The following is a 14,388-nucleotide window of genomic DNA, read 5'->3' as shown; positions in this document are numbered from 1 at the left end:
GCTTCAGGTGTGCAATGTATTGATTTGACAATTCTATACACTACTCAAGCCTCAGGAGTCACAGTGCTGTTTCTGCTGCCTTCTGTTTATCAAGTAAGTCCCAGTTTGACAGGAGGAAAAAAGAGATTCTGCCTTAGTGAAGGACAGTGAAGGACAATGTCACATTACAAAGAATGCAAAAAATTTCCAAGCCATCTACTACAGTTTCAAACCTCTGGATACTGGGGCACCCAGATCCCTGCCTAGGTAATCAGTGGCCTTTCCTCATGTCTAAGACAAATTTGTCCTTCTGGATCCATCCCTTCCACCAGCTCAGGGGCTCTCTCTTCTGTAATATTAGCCTTTCTCTTGTTACTAGCTCTTTCTCAACATCATTTATCAATATATGGATGCCTTCCATAATAAAATTAAGCTCACCTCAAACCCTTGATGGTTTGCATAGGGAAAAAAAGCCCACACATATTGACATGGCCCATCTCCTTCATTTTTAGCCAAATGTCTTGAAATGACGTCTGCTCTTTACTCATGGCTCCCATTTTTTATATTCTTTCCTCGTTGTCTTTTGTGATACCACTGTTTCCTAATTCTCTCTCTCCTTCTCTGGACACTCCTACCAGTTTTCTTCCTTTGCTCATTAAAATCTTAGGTGTTATTTTTTCCTTCAGCTCTCTTCTTACTTTGTACTCTCATAAGGCAGTAGTATTTATTCTTAGGGCCTCAACCATGCTCAGAGCATGCTCATATATGTTCCATGTGGTTTCTGAGATGCTCACCAGCAAGACTGAGCCCAGAGCCCTGCAGAAGTAAACCATTATCAAAGCACTCTATCGGCCTTTCTTCCCTCTATCATTTTCCCACCTCCACATTTGTGTGTGCTTGGAATTGCCTCCCCAAAATCTACCGGCACCAAAGTCCTTGTCTAGGGTCTGCTTTTGGGGAAACCTAGAGTAAGATAACTTATATTCTATTTGTAGAAATTGTTCTCCCTTCCTCTCCACTTCCTAAATTCAGATCCTTCTTTCTTGTCTGGGTCTAGAAACTCTTACCTTCACTCTCTGAGTCTAATTTTCCCCTTTCCCAATTTATTCATGACACTGCAAGCAAATAAGCTCTGTAAAGTATTTGATCATGTCACATCCCTCCTTAAAAGCATTGGTGGTTCCCAACTCTCCCCTCCATATAATAAATCCAAATTCCTTAAACTGGACTATAGGGATGGTCATGATCTGGACACTGTTTAGCTTGCCAGGCTCAACTTCTACTCCAGCTACGATGAGCTACTTGGACCTACCAAAGAGCTATTTCTTCTTGCTTCTAAGACCTTGCTGAAGTTGCACCAAGTTCTGACCTATTCAGTATTATAATAGTCCATTTATAGTTCTGCTTTCCCCCTAAGTTTTAAGCAACCTAAAAAAACGTGTTTTATTAATTTCATATCCCCAGGGCCTAGTGTACATGCTGGGCTTATAGACTGTTCTTAATAAACATTATTCAATCTATCTAGCCTCAACTTAAATATTTAAATAGGCTCACTACTTTCCTCTAAACTCTCTTAACTATAAAACTAATCAATCACATTAAAAAAAGCTTTGAAAATATTGGGGAAAGAACACTAACCATAACTTCCTTAATATAATTTGTTTTTTGATGAACTCCCTTTTAATCTATGTTTTACATAGATGTAGTAGTTCCATTTTTACAGATGAAGAAACTAAGGCACAGAGCCTAAGTGACTTGTCCTAAATCATGCAACTAAGTGACAAAGCTATGATTTGAATGCATGAAGTCTGGCACCAAAGTTCATGCTGTATTTAATGGAGAGGATTAAATTACTTAGTTTATGGAAAGCACTTAGAACAGTATATGGCACAAGGTATAGATTTAGTAAGTGCCAGCTATTATTGTCATTGCTATTATGATGAATACATTTAATATAATTTGTCATCCACTTTGAATTGTCATAGATTTTCACTAAATGAGGTAGATTTTTACTTTGAATTAGATCATAAATGATTTTAATACCACCATACAATCTTATTAACTATTATTTTTTATGACTGCAATATTCTATAGAATGACCCTGCAATAATTAATTAGTTTTTGCTATTGACTATATTTTTTTCATCTTTTATATTGTATATAACACTATGAGCATTATTTTTTATGCATTAAGCTTTTCCCTTAATTTAGGCCATTTTTTTAGGATAGATTGCCAGAAGTAAGAATTATGCATTAAAAGGTTTAAACATTTTTATGGTTATTTATGCATATAAAAAATGGCTTTACAAAGGCATTAAAGCATAGCTATGTTTTAGGGAGTCTGTTCAACAATTCAATATTTGCATGTTATAAAACATTTTCATTAATACTAGCTTTATCCAAAGAATTTACACAAAATAAATCCCATTTCTTTTCAATATGAGAGACTTTCAAATATTTAGATTTTTTTTTTTAAATATATGCCTTCAGCACCTACACTCCTATGGAACCTCTCAACTCTCCTTCAGATTTTTTTTTTTATGCTAAACATCCCCAACTTTCCCTCAAGCACCTCTGGTCTGACAAAATTACCAGGTGCTTAACCATCTGAGTCATAACTCCCAAATACATCCCATTGTGCCTATGTCCCTTTTAATTTGGAGATTACAGACATGGTCTGACAGTGCAGAGCACAGAGGGGTGATCACATTCCTTGACCAGGGCATCTATTTCCAGCAATGCAGCCTACGGTCACTTTAGCATTTTTGATACTAAAATACACTGTTGGCTCATGTTTACTTGCTATCAACAAACCCCCCTGTCATTTTTACATGAACTCCTATTGAGTCAGGTTGCCCACATTCTGTATTGATGTAGATAATAGTATGCAGCTAAGTGAAGTTATTTACATAGGTTCATATTAAATTTTAACTAGTTTATTAAGTTTCTAGTTCCAGAATTTTGAGACACTTCTGATTGCCCAAATAGATATACTGATTTACTTGATGCATAACTTTATGCTTTCTGTATCTTCTCAAAAGTCATAAACAAAGATACAGGCTAAGACAACCCAAGTACATTCTTATGGCACATAATTAAAGTCCTTTGGTTGATAGTAATCAGCATCTTTGTATATAGCTTTTCACCCAGCAATGAATCAGCAGCTGTGAATCCACCCAAGTGCCTTAACACTCAACCACATTCATCCACACTATTCCCAAAGATATCACAGGAAAACTTGTTAAATGGCTTCCTAGGACTAAAATAAATCATGATTATATTTTTTCATTAATTATTATTAAAGCAATTCTATAATTCTGTCTAAAAAGACAGTAAGTGATTTTAACCTGTGTCTCACAGCTATCCTTATTTTCTAAATGCTTACAAACTAGTATATACTAATACTAAATCTTATGATAATCAAGTGTTTATATTTGCTAACTTCTCTATGAAATTATCAACTCCTCATAGGAAAAAGTCATTTATACTTCCATGTATGCTTTGTGAACTAACACAGCAGCAGGCTTAACCACTATTTATTATTTCAGCCCCCAAATAAAATATATAATAAAGTAATATATAATACAATAAATAAAATATACTGAAATCTCTCCTCTATATATTTTATAGTTTTTTAATACAAATCAACCTGCAATTTGAAGACACTCAGCTTATTTTGAATAACATTACATTACTAACAGAGGGTAACTATCTGATTATGTCTATGAAACTGTCATTGTCTTGGAACTAGTCATAAAATAACTAAAATAAAATGTTTCCTTTTATTCAAAAATGTTAATTGAGTTATGTAACTTCCAGGGTGCTTGTTGGTTCTCCTCTAGTTGGTCAACCCAAGAACAGAACTGGAGATGTCTATAAGTGTCCAGTTGGGAGAGGCAAACCATTACCTTGCATAAAGTTGGATCTACCAGGTACGTAAAGTCAAAACGTTAAAGCCTGATCCTAAATTATACCCAGTATTCTCAAAAAAAAATAAATTTTAACTCAAGAAAAGATTACAAGAATCTATAAATATTCTTCAGTTCTTATCACTCAGATTCACATAAAATGACATTTTGATTGTCTGCCCTTCATTTGCTTTAGAATTCATTATAGAATACCCATAGATTTAGAAATAAAAGACCTTTCCAAATAACCCCACCCATTACATTGCCTCCACAAAATTTAACTGTTTCTTTTTAAAAAGAAAATAGCACAAGACTTGTAATACATAAATTCTTTTAAAGAGAATAGTACAAGGTAAATTTATATAGAAATGGGTATGTTTGATAGAAATATCACTGTAATTAGAACATGACTAGAAACTTCCTATTAGAACTATCCAAGAATTAGAATCCTATCAGTGTTCTATACAGTATTAAATACCATCAAATTAGTATATATTTTGTAGGTTTAACTTCAAATATTTTATTTTTCAGTTCTCTTTCTTTCAATTTTGTTTGTTTATTATGAACATTTTTCCTGTACATTTATGAGCATAGTTATAATAGCTGCTTTAATATCCTTGTCTGATAATTAGAACGTCTGGAATATCTCAACATCACTTTCTATTTATTACCTTTCTCTTGAGCTTGAGTCACATTTTCCTGTTTTATCTTGTGTTTAGTAATTTTGGATTATATCCTGGATTATACTTTTGAGTTATAAGTGTGGAGATTCTAGATCTTTTATGTGTCTTTGAATAGTCTTAACTTTTTGTTTTAGCAGACAGTTTACTTGGCTGAACTCAATTTCCAAACTGCAGTGGGAAGCAGTTAAAAACTCTATTCAGTTCTTCTAATTGTAGCTGAGCTGTTTGAAATTTACCCTGCACATATACAGTTCAAGTCCTTCAGATATTTGGACAGGATATACACGTATATGTTGGAACTCTCTTTTTGTGGTTCTGCTTTCCAAGATATACCCCCTCACTTTGCAGTTGCTGTCATTACCCCAATTTCTGTCCTCTGTTTCTTCAAAACAGTAAGACTTTGAGCTTTATTTGAGGTTTAGCCACTGACAAGAGCCTTCCCTTGGGGGAAAACAAACACATAAACAGGAAACTCACCCAGTGCTTATCTTTTCTTATAAGTACATACTTGCCTCCAGTTTCTGTCTGCTTTTGGTTGCTTTCCAGTGCCTTCAGATTTTTTTTTCTCCTTTTCCTAGAGTTATAGTTGTTATTTGCAAAGGACTTGTTCTGATAGGAGCTATTCTTTCATTACTGGAAACTGTAATAGAGTTTTAACATTAGCTTGGAGATTTTAACTACATCAACAACGGTGGAGAAGTTCCTGCTATAGTCCGTAATGTCCCAAGAATGTTCATCCAGGGTCAACCCTAGAATAAAAAACTCTAATCCAGATTATTCAAGACCTGTGTAAATAATAGCCCAGTTCCAAGTACTTTCAAGGCAAACCAGACTAAACTCTGGGACAAGGACCACGGTCAGATTAGGAAGACAGTGTGACCATTCAGGAATCTCGGCTTCCATTCCCTCACTTTAAGCTGTATATGGTCCTAAGGTAGGAAAAACTTCTGGGCCTTAACAGTGAGATAAATCTTTCTTGAACCTGAGTTTTGCCACTTTCAAATATTTCAAACTCTGCTAAGCAGGGTTTAGAAGATTTTTATTTCCCTGTCCAATCTTTTTTTTTTTCAATATGAATAACTGGAACTTCTTGCCAATTTTGCTAGGTTGGCATGCTTCAAGACCCAACGTTCCTATCTCGAATGTCAAATGGTATCCTTTCATTGTTTCTTTTCTCCAAACGTCCTGACCAATGCTCAGTCTTGCTCCAGTTTTGTTTGTTACCTTCATGATGTCCCCATGATGGTGAAATTAATGATCATAAACTTATATTTGGTATTTGAGGGGTTTTTTTTTCTGCTCTACTACTCATTTTCCCTCTTGTCAGAAATCATGTTTTATCATTGGTTATTTATAACATATAGATATAACATGCAAGGTAGGTGTGTAAGTTTACATTATGTCTATAATATTATGAGGTTAAATATTTTATTTGTTTTAATTAGCAAAAATGTGTGAAAGGCTATCCCACATTCTCTCATTGCCCCAATAGTTCTGCATTCTTTTACAGTTCAGCAAAACTATTTGAGACAGCTATCCAGACAAAGTTTCTGGGACATAAGCCAAGTTTTTAGCCTTAGCTTGTTCATTATATTCCTTAATAATACTTTGAAGGCTATTTAGTTGAATCAGACGAAGAAAGTGCTATGATATGAGCAAAGCAAATAGAATGTCTTAATGAGAAGACACTTAATTATACTTTGTTTTCTACCCTCATAAAATTTTGTTCTATTTTTAGTTAATACATCAATTCCCAATGTCACAGAAGTAAAGGAGAACATGACTTTTGGATCAACTTTAGTCACCAACCCAAACGGAGGGTTTCTGGTAAGATAGCAAAGAGTTGGTTAATGAACCAGGAATGCTGTTATTCTAAGACTTTATAAAATCTGTTATATAATTTTTAATCTTATGGTTTTTAATTTTTTAAAAGGCATGTGGCCCCTTATATGCCTATAGATGTGGACATTTGCATTACACAACTGGAATCTGTTCTGATGTCAGCCCCACATTTCAAGTCGTGAACTCCATTGCTCCTGTACGAGGTATACATTTTATGCAATGTTCTTACATGTTTGAAAAGTGTAAGCAATGAATGAGACATATGTATACACAGGAGCATACCAAAGAGCTTGAAGTATTTTCCCAGCTACCAGCATTACCAATTTAGGTAAATGTTTGCTTTGCCAATTTATAACCAAACCTCACTTCTATTTTTGGAGCTGATTATTAGTGTAAATAACCTTTAACAGAATCTTGTTTAAACATCATAGCTAAAGCTGTCACACTGTTTTTATTTAAAGAGTGAGTCTCTTTGAAGAAAGTAATCTCATTTGAAATACACACAGAATGAGAACAGTTATATAAAAAATTCATATTGAGAAAATTTCCAAAGATAACTCATACAATGTTGATTAAAATTAAATAGAGATGAGTTTTACTTGATAAGAATCCCAAACCAATTGCTATTGAATGCAGTAGTATTTATCACCTTTACTTTTCCTAAAACTATTTTTTCTGATTATAAACCCAATGTATACACTATGTAAACTCTCAGCTTATCTTTTAAAATGAGCTTATTTCAGCTATGAAAACACTCCGTACACCTTCAAACTATCTAAAAAGACAAACTCGAAATTTGCACAGTTGACTCTTTTTATTACAGAATGCAGCACCCAACTGGACATAGTCATAGTGCTGGATGGCTCCAATAGTATTTACCCCTGGGAGAGTGTTACAGCTTTTTTAAATGACCTTCTTGAAAGAATGGATATTGGTCCTAAACAGACACAGGTATGTGACTATGCATTTTGACTTCTGTTGTCCTAAAGATAAAAATGTATAGATTTTTAATAATACAAAATACTCCGAAAATAAATTAATCAATAAAGCTAATATTTGGGATGAATTTTATATTCCATATGTCTGACCCTGTTATTTTCTAAACAGAAAATATTATGAAAACTGCCATTTCTAATGCTCTTAGAAAATATCCCCTATAAATCTCTGTAAAATCATGATAGTATTCTTACTTATAAGGCAAGTGTAGCCACCTTTGGTAATGTCAAAGCAGGATTTCAGAATTTGTGGAAACTAATCTAACATCCCAAAGAACACATCACATTACAATCTCCTTTCTCATATTATGAGAGATATTTCTCACAAGTAAATTCATAAGTGACCACAGGATATCGCTTAAGGTCCATTTTTTTCTCATATTTAATAATTTATTTTCTTAAGCGAAAAGCACATGCTCCATGTTTTAGCTACAGTTAAGTTTGATAGTTTTTTTTAATTTCTCCCCATGAGTATCTGTTTCTAAACACATCCCCTTTATTGTCATTAAATGAAGTGAAACTTATCATGTGGCTCTCCCACTTCAGACACTGAGTTTGGGTTTAACTAATCTAATGTTTATTAAACTGAGGGTTCTTGAGGGGAGGGGGGTGGGGGGGATGGGTTAGCCTGGTGATGGGTATTAAAGAGGGCACGTATTGAATGGAGCCCTGGGTGTTATATGCAAACAATGAATCATGGAACACTACATCAAAAACTAATGATGTGATGTATGGTGATTAACATAACATAATAAAACTTAAAAAAAATCTTATATGGCTGTATGGCTTAAAATATGGAGATGACAGTGAATAAAAGGCAAATTAAATGTCAGAGTGAAGTCAGTGCCTTGAGAGCAGAAATTAGTACAGGAGTCAGAGTCAAAATGGTTGTTGCATGGTTTGGGGACTGCAGGAGAGCACAGGACATTTTAGGACTGTACAAGCAGACCAATGTCTTTCCTTTTCTTTCTGAGAGCTCGACTTTTGGAGAAATTTCTGAGGCACTGAAAAAGTGGTATGACTGCATTAATGTTTGGCACACCAACACATAGTGTGGGACATAAATACACACAGATGTGTGTATGTGTATGATATGCTTGTATATATTTATGTATATGTATACCTATAAATATAAATTTATATACACATATATATAAAATGAATTTTCCCAAAAGGATAGTAGTTGAAGATTGCAAAGTAGATGGAAAACCTCAAAGTGAAATGTCATATGGCTGTGTTCCAAGGCTGAATAGGTGAGAGCTAGGTAAGGGGCAAGACTGTGTATATCCTACTGTACCATAAAAAAATCTTGAAATCAGTGTAAAATTATTTAAAGAAAATGAACTTTTATGCATCACAAAATGTAAATTTTCCTGGATACAAGTTTCTCATTTGCAGTTAATCTTCCCAAGTGAATTACCAGAGGTTTTGAGGGGATATTATATCTCTTCTTGCTACAGGCCATAAGGCAGCCTGCATCCTTTAAAAGACCACTCCAGAATGTGACTTCCTCCTCCATTTTTTTCTCCTTCTGAGGACCTCTCTCTTCCTTCTTTCCTCTCTTCTCCATCCTTTCTCTCTTTGGTCAATAAATTTTCATAGCGCTATAAAATTAAAGCTGGGCAGAATTGTGGAGGTCATTTAGCCCCAAAATCTCAATCTATGGAGGGGATGGGAGAGTCTAAGTAACTTGTTCAAGGTTACTTGCTTACTGATGACAGATCAGAAACCATGGCTTTTCCAACTGCAGTCGGGCTCTCTGTTCTTGCGGAGACCTCTACTTCTGGAGAAGTTTCAGAGCTGGTCCTAAATGTTAGGTCTCTAGTCCTTTTCATTTCATCATGACTGTCCCTGTCCTTCTGCGGCCAGCCCTGTGGCACTCTCTTCCCTGACCCCTGACACACCTGCCATGAAATGGCTAGACCGCAGCTCTGCCCTCTCTCACTGCCTTCCCCAGGATGTGCTTTCTTCACTTCCACCTGTTTTGCCCACCCCATTTGCTTCCTTAGCCAGTCCTTTCTTTCCAAATTCAAGAATAGTCTTGGAATATTTTTTTTAATTTCAAGTATTTTTTATTCATCTGGAAATTTTATTTTATTTTTAAATTCATTTATCTGTTTCACTGTAAAAAATGTATCTGTAGCTATTTGTGGACAATAGTGCAGCAGTGACATGTTTGAAATTGCTCCACAACTTCAAGAAGGAAATCTACAAGGCTCTCTTAGAAAAATAATCACCGCCTCAGTGGAGATCTGTGCCAGTGATGACTCTGTTTTGTAAAGAAATAGATAACAATCAGTTGCTTATATACTCAACCCATCCTGCTGCAATTTTAATGTTTCTATCCACTAGAACAGTAATTAATTTTATATTTCTATAATGAAAGTCCTAATAAAGGAGCTATTCTGCCAGCCACCAGTGGAATTCTAGCCAGCCAATGTGGGCTGTATGGAATCCTATGTCTTTCCTTGGGGGGAACAATCACTCTATTCAGAGGAATAGGGGTCAGGCCTTAAGGGTTCAGATGCTACCAGTGAATGGGAGGGAAATGAACATACTCTGAGGCAGAAGAGTCAGGTCACATTTACTCAGTTCTAAGACACCATTCCACAGAGGGGAAAATTTCAGAATGCAACCCTGTGCACCGAGTCAGTTGTGATATCTGCTGACTTCACCCAAGGAAACCGTCTTCCTAAGGAGAGAGGAGCTTCTTAAATGGCTAAATTTTTATGTCGCATCTCGCTTGTATAATTCATTGTGGAGTTTATCCATACTCCTTCATTCATTTACTCAAATGTTTTTCCTGAGGGTTTACAGTGCACTGGGCTCTGGGCTAGGGTTTGGATAATTGTGGAGAATAAGACAGACACAGCCAGTGCCCTCATAGGGTTTCTGTATAATGCAGTGTTTCTCCAAAAGTGGCTCATAGAATTTCTTTTTCCAAATCCCTGAGGTCCTTGGGCTGTGCCCCAGATTTTCAGAATCAGAGTCTCTCAGGGTAGGGCTCTAGAGCCTGCATTTTAAGTAAGCAAGCTACATGATCCTTAAACACGGTAAAGTTTGAGAAACACAGGATTAATGCATTATTCTATATAGTGTACGTGTGTCTGCTGCATCTCTAGATACAGACTTTATATCACCTTTTAATCCTTTTCAGTGGCAGCCAGTGCTTTGCTGTGATATAGTGGGCCCTTAATGAGACTCTGTTGAATAAATGTGTATATCATAATTAATGCTTTTAAAATTTTTTCTCTGATAGGTGGACATTTAATGAGACACTTTTTCTATAACTGGCATTTTAATATTCTTTTAAGTATATTACTTTATACTTTGGGCTTTAGTGTTTATACTTTAGTATTTTCTAATCTTTTTCTATTTTGGCTTAAGTTGTATTGATGACTAGTTTCATAAGTAATTCTCTAAATGAGATGGATTGAAAAGGACATATTTACTAAGCCATCAATTTTGCTAAACTGTATTTAATAAGGTTTTAAGTGTAACGCATTTAAACTCCCTTTAAAGTTTGACCTTCCTTCAGTGGATTCAGAAAAGAAATTTGTTCATAGAAATTTTGGAAAAATACTTCCTCTTCAAAGAAATGTGTACTGAAAAGTATGGTTATCTTTCATGTGGTCTTATAGTAATTCTCTCTAAAAACATAAATAATTTATTTTAACAACCATTTTTTTCCCTGACTGGTGGTAACATAATTTAAATAAGTTTGGATTGTTTTGTCTTTTGTTTTTGTTTTTGTTTGTTTTCAATTAAAGCACCCAATTCTGCCCGAAGATTGACAGAATTTGCTTCTGGAATTTTTCCTCCCAAGTACTTATCCTCTGCCGGACGCGGTGGCACGTGCCTGTAGTCCCAGCTCCTTCGGAGGCTGAGGCAGGAGGATCCACTTGAGCCCAGGAGTTCTGGGCTGTAGTGCGCTATGCTGATGGGGTGTGCGCACCAAGTTCGGCATCACTATGGCTACCTCCTCCCAGGAGCCGGGGACCACCAGGTTGCCTAAGGAGGGGTGAACCAGCCCAGGTCAGAAACGGAGCAGGTCAATTACTTATCCTCCCCACCTTCATTCCGAAAGGGGAAGATATAAAAATAAATTGTGAGAGAGCCTACAGATAGAAAGCTAAAAGCTGGATGATGAATTCTTAGACTCCTCACCCACCTCAAAGGTATAAAGGAATTAAGAATGGAGTTGAGGGGATTTATGAAGAGTCTAGTGAGAAAGGCTTCAGTGGGATCATACAGTGAGCTTGGTGTGTCCACTAAAGTTGGGACACACCTTGACTAGTGCCTGACCTTTGCCTGAAATACCTAACGGGGGAGATAGCAGCCGACCAGCTCCTGACGGGCAATCAGATGAGAGGTAGCCTCAGTGGAATTGGCCTGCAGGCCCAGCGTCTGTCAGTATAAAGAATGTGTGTGTTTATGAATCATCGTGGAATCGTGCTAGGTCCTATCCATAGACTCCTGGAGGTGAGCAGAGGCTTCTTCTGCACAGAAAAGCAGAAGACATCCCTGATGTCTAGGACTGCAATAGGGAAATATATTCACTCAGACAAGGATGTAAGTAAAGGGAAATCTGCAGAGAACCCACAAGAAGGCTGTTATCACCTGGTAGCACTTGATCTACCTCAGGATAGCACCAGTCAAGTAAGAATTCCTGTATCCTTTATACATCTCCCCTACCCCTGTCCCTGGAGAGGTCAGAAACTATAGTTAATGATCTAAGGGAAGATGAGTAAAGAAACAAAGAAACAGCCGGTTGTGCCCCTTTCTCAACTACATGCTTCTCACCCCCTGTAAGCCTTAGTAAGGGGAGGAGAGAAAATTTAACTATAAATCAACTTTCATATTTTGTCTTCTTGAGTTTGTTTTAATTTAGGTTGAACTATATGAAATTGTTGCTATTTGATCATTTTTTACCTACAAATACAGCAATTTCATGTGGTACAACTAAATTAAAATACAGTTGACCCTAGAACAATGTGAAGGTTAGGGGCACTGACTCCCTGCATAGTTAAAAGTCTGCATGTAACTTTTGACTCCCTGGGAACTTAACTGCTAATAGCCCACTGTTGACTGGAAGCCCTACCAATAACACAAGGAATAGATGAAGACATATTGTATATGTTATATATATTCTATACCGTATTCTTACAATAAAATAAGCTAGAGAAAAGAAAATGTGATTAAGAAAATCATAAGGCAGAGAAAACACATTTACAGTACTACACTATATTTACCAAAAAAAAAAAGTCATGTATCAGTGGACCCACACAGTTCAAACCTGTATTGCTTACGGGCCAAATTGTATAGGTCTTTTTTTTTTAATAGATATTTTAAAACAAAGAATAAGACATTTATCTTTCTATCTAGGGATAATGGAAGAACTTCACCCTAGATAAATTTTAAAGGGATCATGAGCCAAAAAAATTTACATTCTGACTCTGCCTCATGAGTTCTTGTTTATTATATTGGTTACAGTCATACACTTAGTACAACAGGTAAAGATGAAATATGATAGCCTATTCTCTACAGTCATAGATTTGTCATGTAGTAATAGCATGTATTGAAAGGTAGTAGCAAAGATGTGCAAGTAATTGTCAACACAGCAAAGAAAAAAATGAAGGAAGGAAGGAAAACAAATAAAAAAGCTTGCATTAAGGAGTGCACTTGTGACGAGCACAGAATGTTGTATGGAAATGTTGAATCACACCATATTGTACACCTGAAACTAATATAACATGACTTGTATGTTAACTAAGTAGAATTAAAATAAAAAACTTAAAAAAATAAAGTTTCCATATGACAATTAGTATATATTAGTAGAATGCAGCATAATGACAAAAAGATCAACTCCAAATAGTTACTCAAAATTTCTTCCATGTTTCTGTGTGGACCCATTTTTTGCAAACACAGTGAAGGAAATTTTGTAAGCCAATTTTTTATCCAAGACAGAGTAAAGGCTATAAAGTTGCCTTTTAAAAAACCACCTATAAAAACAAACCTGAAACACTCTGAGCTTGCTATAAAAGATATGATGGTATAAACATTACAGAGGTCTTATTGATCCTCAATACCTAAACATAACATTGCTTTTAATAATAAATGAGAATGATATAAATATGCCAAATACGAGTGCATTACCCTAAATAAAACCAGTAAATTGTGAGGCTTGATATAAAAGTGAAATATACTAATGGAACAATGTCTAGATTGTTGCTATCAAGAGTATAGCATAACATTAAACCAGGCAAAATGAAAGAGAGAAATTAATTAAATTTTAGGAATATTATTTATCTTTCTTTTTACTGCGCATTTCATGGCCATTTCCCTAGAAGCCTTAAATATGAGGCCTGATTCATCATTTTGAAGTCTGAAAAGAAGCCTGACTGCGCCTTGCAGCCATATCCTTGTCAATCAGGATATACTTTCCGACAGTGGTGCTGTGAATGAGGTGAATCTTCTCTATCACTAACCACCCAGTCTCCATTTTCTCCTACCTCCATCCATAACTCACCTGAGTTATCTTTCCAGATCTTTTCAGATTATAGCATTTCCCTAGATAAAAAATTACCTATCTTCACCTGCTGAATAATATCCAAGCTCTCCAGTGGATTAAATGGCATCTGTCACCTGGCACCAGTCGTTCCCGCTGCCCTCTGCCTCACTGGTGTCTTTTTGCCTCCCTTCTTGCTCTGCTGCCACTCCCACCCCCAGGCCCTGGGTGCTAGGTAAACTTCATAGACTCAGTTCCAATGTCACTTGCTCTGTCACTTTCCATGATCTTTCCACCCCTGCTTCCCATGAACAATTCTTTCTCCTCCCATATTCCCGTACCTTGTGCTCACCCTTCACTTATTGCTCTCATCAATTGGTAGCACTACTTTTTGCTTCATGTGTCTGTCTCTCCTGGCAGACTGTGAATTCCACTTTGACAGCATCGTGCCTTAAACCTTTTATTTATGGACT

General features: G+C 36.0%; 1 protein-coding gene across 8 annotated transcripts in view; it reads left to right on the top strand.

Annotated features, from left to right (window-relative positions):
• The window catches only part of ITGA1 (integrin subunit alpha 1), a 168,464-nt gene that overhangs the window by 66,560 nt on the left and 87,516 nt on the right, over positions 1–14,388 (top strand). For 7 of the 8 annotated variants that reach the window (XR_012377588.1, XR_012377587.1, XR_012377586.1 and 4 more), the window contains exons 3-6: positions 3,799–3,911; positions 6,309–6,397; positions 6,504–6,615; positions 7,236–7,363. Coding sequence is in view for 5 of the 8 variants with exons in the window: in XM_073890924.1 (XP_073747025.1) it covers positions 3,799–3,911; positions 6,309–6,397; positions 6,504–6,615; positions 7,236–7,363 (442 nt within the window). In the remaining 3 variants the exon portion in view is untranslated. The remainder of the gene's footprint in view (positions 1–3,798; positions 3,912–6,308; positions 6,398–6,503; positions 6,616–7,235; positions 7,364–14,388) is intronic. The other variant, XM_073890926.1, reaches the window with a different exon arrangement.

The sequence above is a fragment of the Callorhinus ursinus genome, unplaced genomic scaffold (genome assembly GCF_003265705.2).
Source record: "Callorhinus ursinus isolate GAN/ISIS: 27379988/994484 unplaced genomic scaffold, GSC_fseal_2.0 scaffold3, whole genome shotgun sequence".
Classification (NCBI taxonomy): Eukaryota; Metazoa; Chordata; class Mammalia; order Carnivora; family Otariidae; genus Callorhinus; species Callorhinus ursinus.
The sequence above is the reverse complement of the archived record's forward strand: the minus strand, read 5'-3'. Positions and strand labels throughout refer to the sequence as shown.